A 22,959-nucleotide genomic window follows, 5' to 3' on the forward strand; every position below is an offset into this window, starting at 1 on the left:
TACCTGTTATGAATTCAGATACCCCCCTGCCCCATCCCCAGCATTTGGCTTGCTTAAACCCCTTCTATACCTCTTGTATAAAACGATAACCTATAAATACAATTCCTGTCCCAAATATGCTTTGCCTTTTAGGCAGGGGTTGTATAGATCATTTCTCACTTGTATTTAAAGCATTTTGGTGTCTCATATGTATGGTGCAAATAGCAGTGGAAGTTTGACAGGTACAATGAAGATCAGAGCATCTTAAGACTTTCGAGTTCAGAAAGGGGATCCCTCACATTGACCTGAAAGGATAAAGGTGAAAGAAGCTTGGCCTCTTTTTCCTGTGTTCAATAGATGGTACTATGCATGTTTGATTGATGAAGCATAACTTTCATTTTATAAGCTTTACACTTTTGTAGATTTGTTTTGTCACTCCTCTTTATAATACCTCTCTTTAAAAAAAAAGATTTTATTTATTTATGCATGAGAGACATAGAGAGGCAGACATAGGCAGAGGGAGAGGCAGGTTCCCTGTGGGGAGCCCAACACAGGACTCAATCACAGTACCCTGAGATCACGATCTGAGCTAAAGGCAGACTCAACCACTGAGCCACCCAGGTGCCCCTATAATACCTCTCTTAATTAGAGTCCAAACCACCATGAAAATAATGAAAGTTAACTAAATTACTTCTCTCAAGTTAACTTTCCAAGCATTGTATCTCTCTCTCTCTCTCTCTCTTTCTCTCTCTCTCTCTCTCTCTCCCACTGGGCTTGGTTGGAAAGAAAATGGGGGTTTGGGAAATTATCTGAGGTGTGTGTGTGTGTGAAAGAAAGAGTCCTTTCTGCTTGATAGCCAGGGTGCCCACCTGTGTTTTGATCTGCTTAGCTTCCTCTTCTAGGAAATGACTCTTTACCCATCCCTCTTGTCATGATGAGTACCATATGTGTATTTTGTGGTCTTTCCAATCTACCTCTGTTTCTTAGCACAGGGCTAGGCATCCAACCCAAGTGGGAACAACCAGAATTTGTTCTCCAGGGTTTTCAAACTCGAAACCAAGAGGGAATGAGTCTTGACTAAAACCAAAATGTCTACACTGGAGCTGCAGGGGCTCATGTTTCTTAGCACACAGAGGACACTAGCTGGTCACAGGAGAGGAGAAAAAGCCAGAAGAGAGTGGAGAAGCACATCCCTGGCAACCCCTGCTCTCCTCCCAACTTGTCCCCTTGTTCTGTCTTTGTTTTTTTGAGAACATTCCCCAGATCCTTCAGACTTTCTTTCTCTTGACTTCAGTCAGTTTGAATTAAGTTTCTGTGACTTGGGACCAACTTTCATGACAATACAGTGTCCTTCCCAGAAAATGAATTCCTTGAGATCCCCCCCACACACAGACATCTCCAAATGAAAACAAAACCACAAACCCCAGAGTGTATCTGTTTGCAGGAGGGGGTTTCTGGTAATTAGCTTAGATTGCAACAAATGGCACACACAGACTGTTGGCTCTGCATGTGTGCTCTAAGATTGGTGTTTACCCTATTATATTCCAATTTAAGAATGTCATAAAGTTTATCAGTGAGCAAATGGAAACTAGCTAGAACACATACATAAGTGGTTAGAGGCATGTGCCTTGATATACAGATTTTTTTTTTTTAGACTTCAAAAAAACTACTTTCATTGGGTGGATAGCAAAGGGGACACAACCATATTCCACTACTTAAACTTGGTGATGCTTGGGTATTTTTAGCAAATGAATTGTCAGCAGAAAGGCTTCATTAGACCCATCAGGATATCTGCCCATGAAGAACGAATCCCAAACTGTACTGACAGTTTCCTTGAGCCAAAATGATGAAGCACCTCTGACAAGAGCCATATTGTGCTCCCCATGTGAGGAGCGGGAGGAACAAAAGAGACAGTTTGATCTTCATTTGGTCAGGTTAATATTGACACAGCTTAGAAAAATCAGAAGTGTGTGTAATGTACACGTACAGCTAGTGCTCTGGAGACTTGACTGGTGGTTTCCATAAATCAGAAAAGGGTACCCAGAGAGGAAGGAAGGTTTCCTGCTTTCTCGAAATATTGTTCAAACTAGATGATTTATTTTTACAAAGAAAAATAAATAAAGCTGTAAGTTTTCAAGCTCATGGCTCAACACAAGCCAATGGGGATTTTTTTTTAACATTTTTTAACATACACAATTATGGAAATAATTCAGTATTATTGTCTGGTAGCTGGAATGTTTCCCAGGTTCCACCATCTCAAAAATAAAGCATAACTAATGAGTGGATTTTCCATTACACATGGGTCCTGAGTTATTCATTCCCATCTAGAAATCCTTATAAACACACATAAATTCAAACAAAGGGACCCTTAATGGGGAACAACAGTGTAGTCCTTTTCCTGCCCAGTCCTTGAATCCATACTGTATCAAAAAGTTTTGGTGATTATGGGTCTGTCCTTAAAGAAAATGTAAATTAGGCTGAGCTAGTTAATGAGATCGTGACTTATTGGTTGTGAACCTCCCCACATGCAAGTATTCAATCTACTATTAACGGGTTATGAGAGGCTGCCTAGGACATCTCCTCTAGGAAGTATAGTATACAAGCATCTTTCTCCAGGGCAAGTTTCTGTTGTTGTAACAATGGTTCTCTTTATGATGGAGACAGTGAGGATGGGGTAGGATTTTTAACTTGCTTAATTTCAGGTTGATCTGAAACCAGCCCGTTCCATTTTAAGAAGTTCTTAATAAGGGACACCGGGTTGGCTCAGTGGTTGAATGTCTGCCTTCAGCTCAGGTTGTGATCCTGGGGTCCTGGGATTGAGTCCCACATTGGGCCCCCTGCAGGGAGCCTGCTTCTCCCTCTGCCTGTGTCTCTGCCTCTCTCTCTCTCCCTGTCTCTCATGAATAAATAAACTCTTTTAAAAAAAGTTCTTTTTTTTTAAAGTTTTTATTTATTTATTCATGATAGACATAGAGAGAGAGAGAGAGAGGCAGAGACACAGGCAGAGGGAGAAGCAAGCTCCATGCAGGGAGCCTGATGTGGGACTCGATCCTGGGTCTCTAGGATCAGGCCCTGGGCTGAATGTGGTGCTAAACCGCTGAGCCACCAGGGCTGCCCCCCCCAAAAAAAGTTCTTAATTTAAACCTCTGCTTCCTGATGAACTATATCCCCCCCTTCTCCTCCCCCCCTCTCGCTCGCTCTGTCACTCGCTTTCTCTCTCTTGATTACTGATATGGTTATTGGAGGTAATAACTATTTGTCCTGTGACATGAAAACAGTAATTTTTAATTTTCAGAAAACATGTGCTCTCTCCTTCTATTCTTGAACTCTTTGACTCAAATGATGACCTTACTAGGATGATTGTTTAAAAGACTCTTGGTTTCTCCTCTAATGCTTATTATGATGTGCTTGACCTACACAGAAGCATCTGCAGATTGATGCATTATTTTGTCTTTGATGGTTATGCCTTTATAGGAGGACATTGCTTGAAATGGTGATATTGTAAGTTCTCCTGTTAACCTTAAAAAATAGAACAGCCCGTTATTTTGCCAGAAAAAATCGGATTATTCAGGAATAGCAGAGAATTGCAATCCGGGTCAAGCAAGTTATGGCAAACCATAGGCAGGTCAACAGAACACTAGAGAGGAAGGCTCCTTCATAGAGAAAGTGAGGGAGTCTAGAAGGTTGTCATAAACAAAAAGTCCATTGGAGTAAATGGCTTCTCATTGGCTGAATTGCAAGAGTCTCTCATTGGCTGGGCTGTGGCCAGGGGAAAAGGAAACCTTTCTTCCTCCTGCTGGGGTAGTAAAGCAGTGTTTATGTGCAAGATCTGTCCCTTACTGTTTGATCTGCAATTGACAACAAATGGTAAAGTTTAAGAGCTTCCCCTGCTGCCCTCCTGACATCATTCTAAATAAGATTTCCTTTATTTTTATTTTTTTTTAACTTTCCCCCCCTTTCAATTAATTTTCACACTTCCTATTAAGATACCCCTTCCCTCTGGTAAGAAATTACCTCTTTTGTTTCCCCATCCATCTCTACAATCCTAATTCCTGGTTTCTCTGGGTTTTTGAGCAGAAGAAAAGTAATGTTGGGAGCATCCTTAAATAAAGTTTTTATATCCTGTATGAAAAGTGAGATTCTTCCATTGTGTGTCCAAGCTACTAAAGGAAGAAAACTGCATGGGAGTAACTCTGGGTGACCCAGGACCATGCCAGTTCTCCTGCTTTTTATGTTTTCTGTGTACACACGCATGCCCAACTTTTTAAAAATATATATTGCTGCAAGAGTGTCACAATATTCTTCTTCGTAGCAGTTTCTTTGGGTGAATTTTCAATTTTAGGTTTACACATACAATTAATGGTCAGACTACACTTATATTTTGCAGAGTATATGAAAAGCTGGAAATTGGTCAAAAAACATGATAATATTGAATCATCAAAAAATGTAGGCAGCTCATTATTATTATTAGCAATGTTAAAATCAAGGATGTGGCATGCTTGTGTATAGTAACAAGGGTGAATTGATACTAAATCATAAATGGGGTAGCAAAAAAAAGTTTTTTATTAAATTAAAAAACAATTCATCAGTATTATCTTTGATGATAAAGAATTTTCTTGTTTAAGAATGATGTAGAGCTTAGAACATGGGTTTGAGTCCCATTTTTCACCCGGATGAGCCATGTGATGTCAGTTTCTTTACCTCTGAGAGCCTCCTTTTTCTCAATGTGATGCAGAGATGATGTTACCCACCTCATTAGGGCATCTTAAAGTTTAAATGAGATGATGCAAAGCATGTAACAGAGTGCTTAATGCAGACACAGCACTTGATTACATTATGGTAATTAGTCAATAAACTATTGACTATGGTAGTCAATAGTAAACTATTGGTTTAAATGAATGTCATATTGATCTACATATGTTACATACTCATTTATATACTATAGACTTTTTAGTTTTCACAAAATCTTTTCACAATTGAGCTCTCTCTTCAGCTATGAAGAACAGTATGTATGTCTGATTCTATTTTCAAAATATGATGCATAATGTAGTTTTAACAGACCCAGTGTTTACTACCAAAATGCCTTGGCGAGCTTATAAAAATAAGAACAATAGAGCTTTTTTTTTTTTAATGACATCTGGTAAAAACATGGGAAATATCTTTGCTTACCAATTAAAGAGTGTATGAAAAACAGAATAAATGAAATCTCTTAATTTATGCATTTTGTGTTCTCATAAATCATTTTCCTGTCAAAATTATCAGACTTTATTATTGCTGAATATTTTAAACATCATAATGGAATTTTGGTAGCATAAATCATAAAGCTTTCAGTTAGAACATTTGTGTACACACCTCAGCATTTTTCTTATATCTTGATGAAAAAAAATAGTCCTCAGTCTAGAAATAAATCCACGCAGAGTATAAATGTCAAACTATACTCTTAAATTTCAGTAACTCAGCAATCCATGCTGGTCACTCTGCTTGCAAGGTAGTTATGGATTGTCAAACTATGTTTCTAAGACTTACTGTCCCCCAGAAATTAAGCTATACAAGCTTGTGTTGTAATCTGGGGAATGACTTTTTTATCCTACCTACAAAAAAATACCTACTTACTTGATTTTTCTACTTCCTATTAGAAGAAAAGGATCTCAAAAGTAATAAATCCTGGAATAGCTTATTGATGGCATTAGATAATAATTTATTTCATTTAAAGAAAGCCTTATTCAATATATTTTATTTATCATTTGTAAGAGAGAAAACTGTTTGGGGATTATGTGTGTTATCCAGAATGCTGGACCTAAATAGAAAAAAGGAGCACGAGGGGTAAGATCTACTGAAGGGCATGTGGCCCTTGGAGGTGAAACAGTGGGAATGAGGGGGCAGGCTCTACCCATAGTGACTTAGCAAAAGGAGAAATCGCTACAAAATTTTGTGATGCTTTAAAAGCTGGTATTTGTGTATCGGCAAACAGAAAGTGTAACTTGGAATTAAAGATAAATATCTCATTCATGAGATAAATCCTGTTTACTTTTTTTTTTAGCTTAGATTATCTTTAAATGACTTTACTTCACATTTAACTTTGTGTAACTTTCTCTAACCGCTCACCTTTAAAAATTTTATATGCAAGTCACTTAAGCAACTTAAAAATGTGTGTGACTATCACTTGGAAGTTTATATATATTATAAAGGATATAAAGAAAGAAATTTAATAGGAATAACCAGTTCTTATACCAGTATTTGTAAAATACTTCCTGTGAATCAGCTAAATCTCATGAATCCCCAGAATGACCTTTTGATGGCTAAAGAACCAGGAAAGGAAAGAGACCTAATGTTCATTGTCTACTCTGTGCAAGCCACTGGGCCAGCTCTTTGATTCATGTTCTCAATTCTTTTTTTTTTAAATATTTTATTCATTCATTCATTCATGAGAGGCACAGAAAAAGAGAGAATGAGAGGCAGAGATGCAGGCAGGCAGAGGGAGAAGCAGGCTCCATGCAAGGAGCCCGATGTGGGACTCGATCCTGGATCCCAGGATCATGACCTGAGCCAAAGGCAGACTGACACTCAACTGCTGAGCCACCCAGGCGTCCTCATGTTCTCAATTCTTATCAACAGTTCTCTGAAGCGAGGGTTTACAAGTGAGTAAGCTGGGGCTTGAAGAAGTGAGTGAAATAACTCACTCAAGTCACCCTGCCAACAAAGAACAGAGACAGGATCAGTTCATGCTCAGCTGATTCCAAAGCCTTTCCTGGAAAACCTAGAAGGAGCTCTTGAAAATAACAGAGACACAGTCAGATTTTAGATGAGCAACTTGCTAAATTAGGACAACTTTCATATCAGAGTGCCTTAATACCCATTGCATGTTAGATTTCAATATATATGATTTGGATACGTTGAGAAATGATATTCTATTTTTATATGTCATAGAAATTATTTTTTGCTTCTATACACTGAGTGCTTTCTTGTGGCATTAAGTATTTTTTATTAGCATGATTTTTACTAGCAGCATACTATTCTTTTGTGCAATTCCTTCATAATTTGTGAAACCATTTCTCTATTGTTGGACATTTAGATTGTTTCTAAGTTTTAGTTATTAAAGTAATAATCCAGTGAATAGCTTTGTCCACAAACCCTTTGTGTCCATATCTGATTATGTCATTAGAATATATTTCTAACAGTGTATGAGAATGCCCCTTAGGAAATATTTATCAATAATAGGAAAAGAGAAGATGAGATATTTTACTATTGAAGGATTTCTTTGATTATCAATGAATTCAGATATTTATTGGCATTTGTGTTTTGACTGTAAATGTCTTATGTTCAACTGTTTTTCTATTGCTATGTTTACTTTTTCCCCACTGATTTATAAGAACTCGACATTAAAACTTCTTCCTCCAATTAAGAGAATAAAATGGTAGTAAATAATAACAATTGCATTGAAAACATTGAGTGGCTATAAGCAGAGAAGTGTCATGATTTTGCTTACATTTTTAAAAGCTCTTTCTTAATGCTGTGAGAAGAGCTGATTATAAGACACAAAAGTAGATGCAGAGAGACCCGTCAGAAGGCTGTTGCTGCAGTTCAAGCAAGAGATGATGTGACCATGGAAAGGACAGTAATAGAGATGGAGAGAAGTGTTTGGACTTGCACTATGTTTTATTTTTTTTAAGATTTATTTATTTGTTTATGATAGACACAGAGAGAAGGAGAGAGAGAGAGAGAGGCAGAGACACAGGAGGAGGGAGAAGCAGGTTCCATGCCGGGAGCCTGACGTGGGACTCGATCCTGGGACTCCAGGATCAAGCCCTGGGCCAAAGGCAGGCGCCAAACCACTGAACCACCCAGGGATCCCCCTTGCACTATGTTTTAGAAATAAAATTAGCAGGATTTGCTGATGGATAAGAAATGAGAAAAGAAAAGAATCAATGATTTCTAGATGTTCGGCTTGGGTAACAGGGTGCATGGCAGTGCCACTAAATGATATGGAGGAAATTGGGGTGGAGGTGGGCTTTATGTTATTTGAGATGCTTATTAGACATTCAGGTGGAAATACCATGAGGATAGACAAGGGTAGAGTTCAGGTGGCTATAGCTTGGTTGTCACTGGCAGACAGATGCTTTGAAAGCCTTGATGAAACTGGATGAAATCCCCGAAGAGAACGTGCAGATAAAGAAGAGAAAGAGGTTTGAAAACACAGTCTGAGTCATGGACATTTAGAGGTTGAAAAGGAAGAGGAACCAGCAGAGGTGACTGAGTAGTAGCCTGGGAGCTAGGAGAGAAACGAGGAGAGTGTGATGTTAGCAAAGTGAAGGAATGAAGTGTTTCAGGAAAAGGAGGGAGGGTCAACCTTGTGGAATTCTTTGGAGAAGTCAAAGAAAGTAAGAACAGGAGAGTGACTTTTGGATATTGCCATCTGGAAGTGATTGGTACTTTTGAGAAGAGTGGCTTCAATGGAAGGATGGAGGCAGAAACCTGACAGAGGGATTCAGGAGACAATAGAGGATAGGAATATATGAGCAATGTCAGAAAGACAATTATCATATGATTACACTCATATGTAGGATTTAAAAAACAAAACAGAAGATCATGAGGGAAGAGAGGAAAAAATAAAACAAGATGAAATCAAAGAGGGAGACAAAGACTATAAGAGACTTAATTATAGGAAACAAACTGAGGGTTGCTGGAGGGGAGTGGGACGGGGGGGACAGGGTAACTGGGTGATGGGCATTAAGGAGAGCACAGGATATCATGAGCACTGGATGTTATATGCAACTGATGAATCACTGACCTCTACTTCTGAAAACAATAATACATTATCTGTTAATTAATTGAATTTGAATTTAGGAAAAATCATAATTTGAATAAAAGAGTGTGTTTTTCTCTCTCAGGGAATAGCCACATTTCAGTACTCAAATGTTTACACATTATTTAGATCATCTTTATTTCATGTGACGCACTACAGCTATCAGCACGTAGCCTAAAGACTCAATTTTTCAGAGCGATGAAATAAGAACTAAAACAGGATTTTGTGAGAGACTAAAATTTACTGCTGCATTTGTCTGCAAACTTTCAACCACAAATGTAGTAAATCTACTGGACACTATCACTGTCACTGTCTCGGTTGTTATATTCGTTAGAGGATTAAAGCTATGTTAGTAGTAGTATCATTTCTGTTGCCCTGCACTTTGTCATGATGATCATCACCCTCACATTAGCTTTTGGCTGGGAAATAATAAAGCCTTTTTCTCCCCATACTTCCAGGGTCTTCCTACTGTTTCCAAAATTAGAAATGACTGGGGCAGGAGGACTCTTGTCCTCTAAAAATGTTTGATGATGGAATCTTTGGACCTATGGGTGTGACAAAGGACAATGACAGGGGGCACTTCCCATTCTTCCTAATGGAGGATGTGTTGGAATGGGCTTGGTTTTATGCCAGTCAGTTACCAGCTATAATGATTAGTAAAGTAACTTTATAAATTCCCTGCAGCAAAATAAATAAATAAATAAATAAATAAATAAATAAATAAATAAATAAATAAATTCCCTGCAGCAATATGAGGCTGTGGTTGTACTGCTAAAGCTATACAGTGGGGGCAAGGGTGGTAAGTTAAGGTAGGAGCTCTTCCTTTTCTGAACCTTTGGCAAATTGAGTGAGATATACATATGTGTGTATGTATATAATTTAACTTAAGGTGGAGGAGACATTTGAGCAGATTAACAAATAGTATTTGTATACATGTAACTAAAACAGTAATTTATCAGGTAGAAGGCAGATGGGAGAAATAAAATGCCAACCTGTATCTACAGTTGGGTTGTGTTGATGATGAAGTGCTGTTTATTTAGGGCCAGCCTAGCTTGTCAGCAACATAAGAGCCTTTGTAGCACATGACTCCCTACGTAGCTAGAAGACAATAATAAATTATTTCCTATGCAAACAGCACCGGCACAAAAGCAGAACAAACAGACTCTGCCTCCCAGATTCCTGAAGATTCTCACTCATTCCCTTGTTTGATTCTCTTTTAAAGATGATCCTCCTGACGTTATCCTAAAGCCAGTAAGATCAACTCTGGTTTGGACAATTATATGAGGGTAGATGGGACATAGTTGTTGACGTTTGCCGTTTTGGAGATAGCAATGCCTAAGTGATTCACTTAAATCTTTGTTTTTTTCAATACTTCATATGTTCACATGGGTTTGGGGGCCACCCAGATGAGAACTGGCCTGAGACTCTGCATTCCTAGCAAGATGATTGTTGTTGTCACTGCCTCTGAACTTGAGTCCAATAAGATCGTAGAGCCGTCATTTTCACACCAAAGAATCCGAATAGATTGGAGCTCAGCCAACAGTTTTGAATAGCAAATGTTCCACAAGTATGGCTTTGAATAATGCTGAATCTACTGACTCCCAATCCTGTGCTCAACTACCAGTAAAACCTGCCTTCCTGTGTTCAAGTGACCTTGCTGGGAGTCTCATGATAATTGTTATTATGCGTGAAAAATTTCCTAGGAGTATTGTATCTGCCTTCCAGGATTTATAACTATGTCAGGGACTTTATGTACATATGGAAAAAAATATTTGGAAAGGAAAATTGCTGATCCTCTTGGCCAATGCCTTTAGTCTGGAGGATGTGGGAGATAAGATGTAGGTAGTTGCTGTTCATTCTCGTTTTCCTTTGGGACTATAGCTTCTTTTATAAAGCATGATGGCAAAAAGCTCAGCACTAAAGTTCTCTTAAGGGTTAACACCAGTAATGATTTGAAATAATCCCATCTATTGAATGCCCGTTGTGTACAATAATATGAGGTCCAATTTATAAAATATATCATTTTAAATATATACTTCTATCATGGGTGAGTTAATTTTTTAAATTATCTATTTAAAGATTGTTACTATGACATTTGGACAATAAATAAAAAGCATGAAAACTGACAGTATGCTTTCTGGAACGCATGTTGCCAAAAGCTATTGTACTTGAACACCGTAAATTTCATGACCAAGTAAGTACAATAGATCCTTGGTATTCAGCAACAATGTATCCTTGAGAGCTGTGAATTCGCATGTGCAATTCCTTCTACCCCAAAAGTGCAATGGTCTTGGGAGATGCCTACTGAGGGCGACTGCCCCAGAAGAAGATAACAACCACTCCTTGAGGTGTGGAAGCTGGTGATGGGCCAGGCCCACTCATCTGTCACGTGTCTTGTGTGGCCCCTCAGGAGCCTCAGAGACCTAACATTCATCTCAGCAGAATTACAGAGCACATGTATTATGGATATTTAAAGTGGCCAGTATAAATAAAAAAAAAAAAAAATAAAGTGGCCAGTAAAGGGACGCATGGGCGGCTCAGTGGTTGAATGTCTGCCTTTGGCTCACGTCGTGATCCTGGGGTCCTGGGATCAAGCCCCATATTGGGCTCCCTGCTCATTGGGGAGTCTGCTTCTCCTTATGCCCCCCCTCATTCTTTCTCTCTCTTTCTCTCTCTCTTGCTTACTCTCCATCTCTCAAGTAAATAAATAAAATCTTCAAAAACAAAAACTTTTTTTGAGCAACTAGTATAGGCTAGGAATCATGCTAAGGTCTAACATATGGTCTTTAGTTCATTTCTTTAAGAAAGATAGAAAACTATGCCAACAAAGAGGTTCTCACTGCAGGTAATAAAACTCAAAAATGCCAGCACATAGTCAAGGACGATGTGAGCTAGGAGTTTGGGTGCTCTGTGGTAATGGCCTCCTTTCCACAATGACTCATTCCTTCTTAGCTACCACTTAGAGCAAGAAGATTTGATATCATTGCCCTTCCATAAATCTCCAGGACTCCTACAGTGGAATAAAAAGCATATAGTTAGCTCAACTAGATTCATCCTTAGGGATTCTTCTTGGCATTATAATAGTCATCGGAAAAGCAATTATTTAAAAAAAGAACATGGACTTCCTCCTATTTTTTTAGTGATAGTTATAATAGCAGCTATTCCTACATCCTAGGAACAATAAAAGGAAAAGTATTTTTTTGCAAAGTCAGTGTTTTAATAAACATTTTAGGGAAAAACTATTAAGACCTTTCTTACTTATCTAAACTATCTGAATAATGGCCAAGACTTCTGGGAACCTGGGTGGCTCAGTCACTTCAGCCTCCAACTCTTCAGGTTGTGATCTCAGGGTGAGATGAAGCCCCACGGGGGACCAGGAGGCTCTGCATTCAGTGAGGAGTCTGCCTGGGATTCTCTCTCCCTCTCCCTCTGCCCCTCTCTTGCTCTCCTCCCCACCCAGACCGGCTCACACACACTCTGTCTCTTTCTTAAAAAAAAAAAAAAAGGCCAGGATTCTTTCCTTTCCTGAATTAGGAAAATAGGCAAGCAAAGGACATTTTAAGCCATAGCATGAAAGTTTGCAAACTTGAGTGTCTATCTCATTTGCGTCACGACACACCATAATGTGGGACAAATTTGTGGCACAAGTCCCTGAATGAGGCAGTCTGGCATTAATATCAAATTGCCTGTTGTTGTTTCAGAACTGTATGTTTCACAGCAATATCAGCAGTGGCTTGAAAGCATTTGCAGACAAATTCGGTTTTGATGTTCTCATCCTCCTGGCCAGCTACCTGTCAGAGGAAGAGCAGCCCCGACGGCAGATCGCTGTGTACTCTCAGAACCTCGAGTTGTGCAGTCAGGTAAGGATCCTTCACCCTGGCCCATGTTACAGCTTCCTCACCTGCTGGCTGTCACAACATGTGGCGGGACATGAGAATAGACCCAAGAGATAAGGTCCTCGAGTATGAGTTTTAAGAAATGATGGGGGTGTTTTGCATACTGGGCTATTCATTTATTCACAAACTTTCAGTGCTTTACTTCAGTGTCTTAGTGTTTAGTTTTGAGGCTCTATCACCAAGAAATCAACTACTTAGAATTGGCAGTGAGATAAATATTGGCCCTTTTAAAAAAAAATTGAGGTGTAATTGACACATAACATGATATTAGTTTCTGGGGTATAACATACTGATTTGATGTTTGTGCATATTGTGAAGTGATCACCACAGCAAGCCTAGTTAACATCCATCACATGCATAGTTACCAAAAAGGTTTTGTGTGATGAGAACTTTTAAGATCTACTCTCTTAGTTACTTTTAAATATGTAATACAGTGTTATTAACTATAGTCGCCATGCTGTACATTACATCCCCAGGACTTATCTATTTTGTAACTGGAAGCTTATACCTTCCAAGCCACTTCACCCCCACACAATGTCTATTTTATTTTATTTTATTTTATTTTATTTTATTTTATTTTATTTTATTTTATTTATTTTATTTTATTTTATTTATTTTATTTTATTTTATTTTATTATGTATTTATTTTATTATTTTTTACCTTACTTTATAGTGATTAGAAGCCCTGGAGCTGGCTCTGCCCTGCCTCTCCTCTTCCCCATGGCTCTCCCCACCTGTCACCTAAGAGACAGTTCCTCCAAATCTTAAGCAGCCCAAGGCTGAGACTACCCTAGAGGGAGGATCTCTTTGTTTCCCTATGAGCACAGGTGACCAAGGGTCAGCCTCTCCAGAGTTCACAACATGGCTCCATCATATGTTACCTCCGTGTCATTGATTAAGTTATCTAACCTTGTTGTGTCTCTGTGTCATCATTGGCCAAATGGAGATAAAGAATCCCTACTTTGTAACAGAATAATTGTATGGAATAAAGAGATACCACATATAAAATCCATAGAACTGTGCCTGGCATATGGAAAACTCAATAAATGTTAATTATTATTATTATTACTATCTGTGTGAACTCTGTAGTTATTTTCAGTGGGGTTACTATCACCTCCACTAATCCTGTGGGGCCATTTCAAAAGCCCAGTGTGCAAAAATATTCCTGACATTTCCTAAAAATCACAGAGCTGCAACCAAGATCTGGCCTCACACAAGTTCTCTTGGCCTCCAAACGCTGCTTTGTCTGTTCTGGCCTCCATGTCGATGCTTCCAGGGGGGGCTGAAGAGACAGTTGGGGCCTGAGCACTGTTGGAAAGCTCCACCACTGGTGGCTTTCTCTTTCCTGCTTTCTCCTTTACCTCATGAGGCTTCTGGATGTCAAAGCAGGTCCTGGGTACCTCCTCCTACACAGAAGCCTTTCTACCACCATGTTTCTCCACCATGTTTCCCCTCATTCCCACTTGACCCCCTAGTTCTCAACAACCAGCCTTATCTCTGCTTTTTGCAAACTTTAATTTTACTCCTGCTAGAAAATGGTATTATAGTACAAGGAAAGGGTGTAAATGGTTTACATCTCTTAACCTGTAACTTTTAGGAGCAAGCCACATTGAGCAGCTGGATTTTGAGTTAAAAGAGAAGCCAATTTGATGGGATTGTAGAAAGAGTTGGTGGTATAGGAAGTGGGACTTGCCATGTCTTACATTATGTGGTCTTCAGTTGTTTGAGGTCTTCTTCGTAGATGGATAAACACAGATTAATTTTATATTAAGAAAAATTAGGGGGTACCTGGGTGGCTCAGTGATTGAGCATCTGCCTTTGGCTCAGGGCATGATCCTGGGGTCCTGGGTTTGAGTCCCACATTAGGCTCCTCACAGTGAGCCTGCTTCTCCCTCTACCTATGTCTCTGCCACTCTGTGTCTCTCATGAATAAATTAATTTAATTTAATTTAACTTAATTTAATTTAACTTAACTTAATTTAAAAAGAAACATCACAAAGAGCAAAGTGCCTGAGTGCTCTCACAAACACCTGTACCTCCCTGACAGATTTGCTGTGAATTGGAAGAATGCCAGCACCCTTGCCTAGAGCTGGAGCCCTTTGAATGTGGCTGTGATGAGATCCTGGTGTACCAGCAGGAGAACCCTCTGGTGACCTGTGATCAAGTGGTTCTTCTTGTCAAGGAAGTCATCAATAGGAGGTGTCCAGAGATGGTCTCCAACAGCCGGACGTCCTCAACAGAAGCCGTGGCAGGCAGTGCCCCGCTGTCTCAGGGATCTTCTGGGATTATGGAGTTGTATGGTTCTGACGTAGAGCCACAGCCCAGCTCTGTGAATTTCATAGAAAACCCTCCAGATCTGAGTGATTCTAACCAGGCTCAGGTGGATATGAACGTAGACCTTGTCAGCCCAGATAGTGGGTTGGCCACTATTAGGAGCAGCCGTTCATCCAAGGAGAGTTCAGTTTTCCTCAGTGATGACAGTCCAGTAGGAGAAGGTGCAGGGCCTCACCACAGCCTCCTCCCAGGGTTTGACTCCTATAGTCCCATCCCTGAAGGAGCAGTAGCAGAAGAGCATGCCCGGTCAGGAGAACACAGTGAATCCTTTGACCTCTTCAACTTTGATCAAGCCCCCATGGTTTCTGGGCAATCTCAACCATCTTCCCATTCTGCAGATTACTCACCTGCAGATGACTTCTTCCCCAATAGTGATTCATCAGAAGGACAACCCCCTACGAGGCCTAAAGAAATCAGTGGGATAGGGATGGACTTGTCTAATTACTCACCCAGTTCGCTTTTGTCAGGAGCTGGCAAAGATAACCTTGTGGAATTTGATGAAGAGTTTGGTCAGAGACAAGAAAGTCCCCAGAATCACTCTGAAAGAAATTTGAGCCTGACAGGTTTTGTGGGAGAGAAATCTCCTTCACCAGAGAGGCTAAAAAATATTGGAAAGAGGGTCCCACCAACACCTATGAATAGCTTTGTAGAAAGCTCACCATCTACCGAAGAACCAGCTCTACTCTATCCAGAAAATGTGACCCCAAAAGCAGTAGATGCAGGTCACATAGGGCCACCTCAGACCCGTGCAAGGTGCAGCAGCTGGTGGGGTGGTTTGGAAATTGACTCTAAAAATATTGTAGATGCATGGAGTTCCAGCGAACAGGAGTCTGTCTTCCAGAGCCCCGAGTCATGGAAAGATCATAAGCCAATCCCAGTTGATCGGAGAGCCTCCGATTCTATATTTCAACCAAAGAGTCTTGAATTCCCAAAGTCAAGTCCTTGGGAGTCTGAATTTGGTCAGCCAGGGCTTGACAGCAATAATATTCAAGACCAAAATGAGGACAATTTGCAGTTTCAGAATGTGCCCACAGAGAAATCAAATTTGCCAAATTCTTCTCCTCAGGGAACAAATCACCTGATAGAAGACTTTGCTGCCTTGTGGCGTTCTGATCGTTCTCCCACAGCGATGCCAGAACCATGGGGAAACCCCACAGAAGACGGTACCCCAGCTTCTACGGTGTCATTCCCAGCCTGGAGTGCTTTTGGTAAAGAAGATAGCACCAAAGCTTTGACAAATACCTGGAATCTGCACCCAACGAGTGGTGAGACACCTTCTGTGAGGGACCCAAGTGAGTGGGCCATGGCAAAAAGTGGCTTTTCTTTTCCTTCAGAAGACAATTCACCCAGTGAGGGAAATAATGAAGTAGCTCCAGAAATCTGGGGCAGGAAGAACCACGACCCCAGGGATAGCATCCTTATATCTGGCAACCCCACCTCTGATCTGGATCATGCGTGGAATAGTTCTAAGCCATCACAGGAAGATCAGAATGGTTTAGTGGATCCAAACATTAGGGGCAAGGTGTATGAAAAGGTCGATTCCTGGAACCTTTTTGAGGAGGGTATCAAGAAAGGAGGGTCAGACGTCCTGGCACCTTGGGAAGATTCCTTCTTATATAAATGTTCCGATTACAGTGCATCCAACATGGGGGAAGATTCGGTGCCTTCCCCCTTAGATACCAACTACTCCACGTCTGACTCTTACACTTCGCCAACATTTGCTGGAGACGAAAAAGAAACAGAAAACAAGCCATTTGCTGAAGAGGGAGGCTTGGAGTCAAAAGATGCTAACTCTGCCACAGGGGAGACTGAGATGCTTCCTCAGTCACCGCAGCAGCCAGCTAGAAATCGAATTGGCTCAGATCCTGGGAACCTAGAAATGTGGGGTTCCCCTGATACAGAAAATAATTCTCAAATAAATGTCACTCATAACTTGGATAAAGATTTACTCGAGACAGAGCCCACAGATGATAAGAATATCTCCCTGGAGGATGACATCGGGGAAAGCAGCCTGTCCAGTTACGACGACCCCAGCATGATGCAGCTGTACAACGAAACCAACCGGCAGCTCACGCTTCTGCACAGCAGCACCAACTCTCGCCAGGCGGTCCCTGACAGTCTCGACCTGTGGAACAGGGTGATTCTGGAGGACACGCAGTCCACTGCGACCATCTCCGATGTGGACAATGATTTGGACTGGGATGACTGCAGTGCAGGTGTGGCGATCTCCAGCGAAGGTCAAGCACAAGGATACATGGCTCAAGGTACCGAACCCGAAACCCGATTTTCAGTGAGACAGCTGGAACCATGGGGTGTGGAGTATCAGGAAGCAAGTCAGGCAGATTGGGAACTCCCTGCCTCTTCTGAGCATATCAAGGACCCTCCTGCCAACGAGTATCACACTCTGAATGAAAAAAGTGGGCAGCTAATTGCTAATAATATTTGGGATTCTGTCATGAGGGATAATGACATGTCTTCGTTAATGTTATCAGGCCAATCATATGTTACAGATTCTGAACAACACAAGTCACCTCCTGAAACTCCCAGCTCATCGGAAAAAATTAAGGACAGTTATATCCCAGAGGTGCTAGAAGCCTCTGAAGCCAATGAGTCAGGAGCACTTGATCCTGATAAGCAGGAGATGGGCAGAGGAACCCCGCCAAATGATGCAGTGTCATTGGCAACCAACCTCGAGAATCCAGGGCATTTTGCACCCTCAGATCCATGGAAAGGTCCTAGCTATGGACAGAGTGAAAGTGAGGGAAAAGCTCATGGAGCTGCTGCTAGGGAGTGTCTCAGTGAGGAGGAGATGCTAGATAGAGCCTCGGGGATTCCTGAAAAAGGGCCAAGTGACCAGGAATGCTCTTCCCCAATTTCATCTCAACATCAAGACATCTGCGATGAATCAGGCAAAATCATCTCTCTTTCAGACACTTCCGGTCCTCAGACTGAGGAACCGCAGGAGGTTTCAGAGCATGAGAAAGGGTCTTACAATCCAGATCCCTCTGATGTGCACACAGAGGTGTCCACAAACAACCCACAGGCCGAAGAGACCTGCGAAAAACACCTCCTGTATCACGGCAATTCAGGCGAAACCACTGAAATTTCAGATAGCTTCAATTTAACCAGAAATTTATCTTTACCTGAAATGGATCTTGAGAAAACTGAAGAATGTAATATTCTGGAGCCAGGGAGCTTGAACCAAGAGCCACCTCATGAGTGTCCCCAAAGCCTTGACATTTGGGATGGCTCTATAGACAGTGACTTGCAGGTCAATTTGCCAAGTTCTGAGATACCTAAGAATCTTGAAGTTAAGAGTACTGAAAACAGCTCTCCAGGAGCTAATCCATCAGGAAATTATCACAGAGATAGTTTTTCCAGTGAGTATTCACATTCGAGTGCATCGAGTCCTGGCCTAAATGATTCTTCATCTGCATTGCCTTCCTGGGACCAGGGACCCAATGTGGGGCACCAGAAGCAGAATCAGGATGATTGGAGCAAACAGAATCACCAAGAATCTGCACTAATTACTACTGACAGCCAAGTGGGAGTAATGACTGAAATGAAGGATATGGAGAAAAACAGAATCGACAGGTTGGAAAAGAATTTAGATCACAAGCTTCCTAAATTTTTAGAGATTTGGAATGACTTAGTAGATGGTGATTCCTTTTCCTCGTTATCCAGCCCTGAAACAGGCAAATGTTCTGAATATTCAGATGCATATCAAGAAAGAAATCTAGCTGTTAGTCAGCAGGAGAAAAACGAGCAAGACATTTCTAAAACTCTACAGCCAGAGGACGCCAGGTTCATGTCAACAAGCTCAGGTTCTGATGATGAGAGCATAGGCGATGAAGAGTCAGTGGACAAGGAGATCCATTTGGGCACATGCCAAGCTGCTCAGAGTGAAACCGGGGCTTGGGATTCACTGAATGAACCTAGTAAGTTCCTGGCCACAGCTGATCCCAACTCTGATGAATTTTCTACCTATGGAGGTGGTTCAGAACCAACAGAGAATAAATCCACCCCGCTCTGTGACAATCAACAAAGCAGCCCTGATCACTGGAATTTCTCACCACTAAAGGAGACTGAACTCCAGATTACAGAAGTGGATAAGGAGACGAGATCTCCAGAAACAGGGAAGACAGGAGATATCCTGTGGCAGATCTCTCCCCTAAGTGAATCAAAGAATGAGAATCATTCTAAATTGGAAATGCTTGGCTTCTCAGCCGAGAGCACTGAGTGGTGGAATGCCTCTCTACAAGGAGGGCGACCTATTGAGAGTGCATTTGAGAGGGAATTACCTAGCTCAAGTAGTGTGTTAGAGATGAGTTCTTCAGTATACCAAACCATGAGTCCCTGGGGAGTACCCATTCAGGGTGATAGTGAACCCATGGAATCACAAGGTACCAGTCCTTTCACTGAGGAACATCAATCACCCTTTCTGGATGGCAATGACAAGAACTCCCATGAGCAACTTTGGAACATTCAACCAAGGCAGCCAGACCCAGAAGCTGATCAGCTTAGCCAGCTTGTAATATTGGACCACGTTAAAGAAAAGGATTCTAGAAAGGAAACCTTCGTGTCCTCTGCTGGTCAAGAACTGACTTCTGAAACACCAACCCAGGAGCAGCAGTGTCAGAACACTGTGATGTCTATCTGGGATCAGTCAGGCCCAACATTTACTCACACAGATGAAAACGGTTGTGCTATAGCTAATGTTTCCACTGTTGAGTGTCAAGAAACAAAGTGGTTGGAAGAAGGAAAATCGTATCCCGGTGAAATAATGAATTCAAGCGTTGCCTCAGAAGATTTCCCCACTGTCAATTCTCCGACTCAGTTGATAAAGAAGTCAGACTCCGAATGGGATGTCTCTACCCCTAGTGAGGGCCCCCAAGGCACATTTGTTCCAGATATTTTACATGGCAACTTCCAAGAGGGTGGGCAACTGGCCTCAGATTCGCCTGATTTGTGGATGGATGCTAAGCAGCCCTTCAGTGTGAAAGCAGATGGTGAGAATCCAGATATACTGACTCACTGTGACCATGACAGCTATTCTCAGGCTTCCAACAGCCCTGATATATGTCACGATTATGAAGCCAAGCAAGAGACTGAGCAGCACATCAGGGCTCGAGTAGGACCTAAAGGGGAAGCCAGTGAGTTATATGTCACTGAGCCAGAGATGGATGAAGAACCCAATCACGAGCCTGGGCAGGAATTTGTCCCGTGTAATTCAGAACTATCTTCTGAAGATGTGGTTCCACTGCCTCCAATCAGGGATCAAGCGAACACAAGTGGCTCATCTCAGTTGGCCTCTAACAAATCTTCCCCTGAACCTTCTGAAATAAATGGTGGGAATGATACAGGTTTCAAAGCATCAGAGAAAGGAGCTGCCCCAGATGCAGCACCAACTCTGCAACTTGTGGACAGAACAATCCCAAAGGTTGAAAACGTGGGAACCAGCATTTTTGTAACTCCTCAAGAGCCAACTACAGACAGCAACAGCTCGCTGATGTCGGAGGACTTTTCTCCTAAAAGCCAGACAGATGCAGGAGCCTTGTTGGACCATGAGCCACCTGTTACTACTGAGATTCCTGCCACCGGCCCTGATGCCTTGCTAGCCTCAGATACTTGTCTGGATGTAAGCGAAGCTGCCTTTGACCACAGTCTCAGCGATGCCTCAGGTCTTAACACATCCACAGGAACAATAGATGACATGAGTAAATTGACATTATCAGAGGGCAACCCTGAAACACCAGTTGATGGGGATGCAGGGAAGCAAGATATCTGTTCATCTGAAGCCTCGTGGGGTGATTTTGAATATGATGTCATGGGCCAAAATATCGATGAAGATTTAATGAAAGAGCCTGAACATTTTCTCTACGGTGGTGAGCCTCCCTTGGAAGAAGATGCTCTGAAGCAATCGCTGGCACCTTACACTCCTCCCTTTGATTTGTCCTATCTCACAGAACCTACTCTTGAGGTCAAAACAACAGAGGGAGCTGGGTCTCCAGAGGATGAGTCTTTGGGGAGTGATGCAGCCGAGATACTGCTTTCTGCCCTTCCTGATCAGAGAAGCAAGGAAAATCATGCAGAGATCCGAAACAGCCAGCCTGGGCAGCTGGTTGTGCTGCATATCCATGAAGACTCTGAGCCCGTGTCTTTGCCTGCTGGAGTTGAGGCCAACCTTGAGTTGTCTCCATCAAACATTGACTGGGAAGTAGAAACAGACAACTCAGATTCACCAGCAGGTGGAGACGTAGGACCACCAAATGGTAAGAAACACCCTCTTCCTCCACCCCCCCCACCCCCCACCCCCAAACTGCTGCTTTCATGCATTTAACATATTTGTAAACCAAGCTCTTCCTACCTAGGTGGGAAGAAAAAAAGAGGAACTAACTGCATTTGTAATGCATACTTAACCAAGTTCTGCATTGCAGCAGTAATGTCTGCTACTTGTATAATACCTATCCTTGAAGAGTGCCTGAGAAAATAAAACAGCTCGACCAAAAAAAAAAAAAATCTTAAATTATCTCTCCTCAGATGGATCATTTGCAAAGATCACAAATCACATAATGTGTTAATTCAGCCTTGTTCGCCCCTTCTCGCCTTCATCTTCCACTTCTAGGTGTGAGCAAGGGACTGTCAGAGTTGGAAGAAGAAAATGTAATTCCTATCAAAGCGCCTGAGCAGAGAACAGCAGAATTCAGGGAAGAAAGGTACAAAGAGAAGAACGAACATCATATGGATTACATACTTGTAAGCCATGGAGAAGATTCAACCCCAATGCCAGAGGCCAGTGAAGCCAGACAAAACACACCTGAATTAGAAGAGTTTCACACAGGTTCTGAAGACACAGGGCTGCGAGGAGCTCAGCTAGCAGGCTTCCCAGGTTCCTGTCAGCCTGCTTCCATAAATGAAAGAGAAGATCATTCTGTAGAGAAAATGTCTCCCAAAGAGGGTAAGAGATCATCTCTCGGGAGCCCTGGGCAAGACCCGAGCTGGATGGTCTTAGACCATAGTGAGGTTGGTGATCAGCCATTGGAAGCTAGGAACTCGAGGCTTGGATGCTCTGGCAAGGTCATAGAACTGATCTCTGATTGTGGCTTGGGCAAGGGTCCTCAAATGCAGGTTCTAGGAGGAGAGAAGCCTCTCGAATCTTTAGCACTAGAACAGGCCCCTGGTCTGGGCAGCCAGTCACAGAAGAGCAAGAGCCGAGGCAGAGCCACCCCAGATGCAGTTATGTATCAGGCTGTCACCCATGACAATGAATGGGAAATGCTTCCACCACACCCTTCTCAGAAAAACAAGATCCATGAAACGGAAATGGAGGAGGAGACAGAGTTTCTTGAGCCCAAAACAAGGAAACTGAAACCACCGGACGGGTAAGCCAAAAGCCAGGTTTATTTTTTTTTTCCTGAAAATACTGTATTAGAATCTGGGGAAATGATGAGTGATTGTGAAATATGAGGAATAACTAGACAATAGGAGCTTTTCTTCTATATATGGCAAAGCATACCATCAGTAAAAGCAGCTGCTAAATAACCATAAAGATCTCCATGCTTTGTGTGTATTTTCAGCCAAAAAAACCCCTTCAGTTTCCATTCAGAGTCTATACTTACCCTTCCTACTTACACTTACTCCACCTACTCAATATCTATTTTACTCTTAAACAGGCAGTTGAAACCAGAGAAGGGAGGTCACTGACATTTACTCATATAGTGCCAAGCAGTTTGCTCACATTATCTCATTTAATATTTACAACAACCCTGAGGTGGTAGGTATTATTACCTTTATTTTCCACATACTGGTGGTGGTGCCTGGAATTAGGTAACCAGAGTGAACTCTCTGGGATTTGAAGATTTTTACCTCCAAAGCTAATACTTTTCCAGCAGACACGCTGCCTATCTCACACAAAGGGCAAATCTGGTTTTATGTGGTAGTAGGTAA

General features: G+C 41.7%; 1 protein-coding gene across 5 annotated transcripts in view; it reads left to right on the plus strand.

The window, feature by feature from the left end:
* Window positions 1-22,959, plus strand: part of PRUNE2 (prune homolog 2 with BCH domain) — a 257,435-nt gene that overhangs the window by 157,120 nt on the left and 77,356 nt on the right. For all 5 annotated transcript variants that reach the window (XM_055311153.1, XM_055311154.1, XM_055311155.1 and 2 more), the window contains exons 7-9: window positions 12,484-12,642; window positions 14,726-21,284; window positions 21,638-22,394. In XM_055311153.1, coding sequence (XP_055167128.1) covers window positions 12,484-12,642; window positions 14,726-21,284; window positions 21,638-22,394 — 7,475 coding nt within the window. The remainder of the gene's footprint in view (window positions 1-12,483; window positions 12,643-14,725; window positions 21,285-21,637; window positions 22,395-22,959) is intronic.

Source organism: Nyctereutes procyonoides, unplaced genomic scaffold, assembly GCF_905146905.1.
Source record: "Nyctereutes procyonoides isolate TBG_1078 unplaced genomic scaffold, NYPRO_anot_genome, whole genome shotgun sequence".
NCBI classification, from domain to species: domain Eukaryota; kingdom Metazoa; phylum Chordata; class Mammalia; order Carnivora; family Canidae; genus Nyctereutes; species Nyctereutes procyonoides.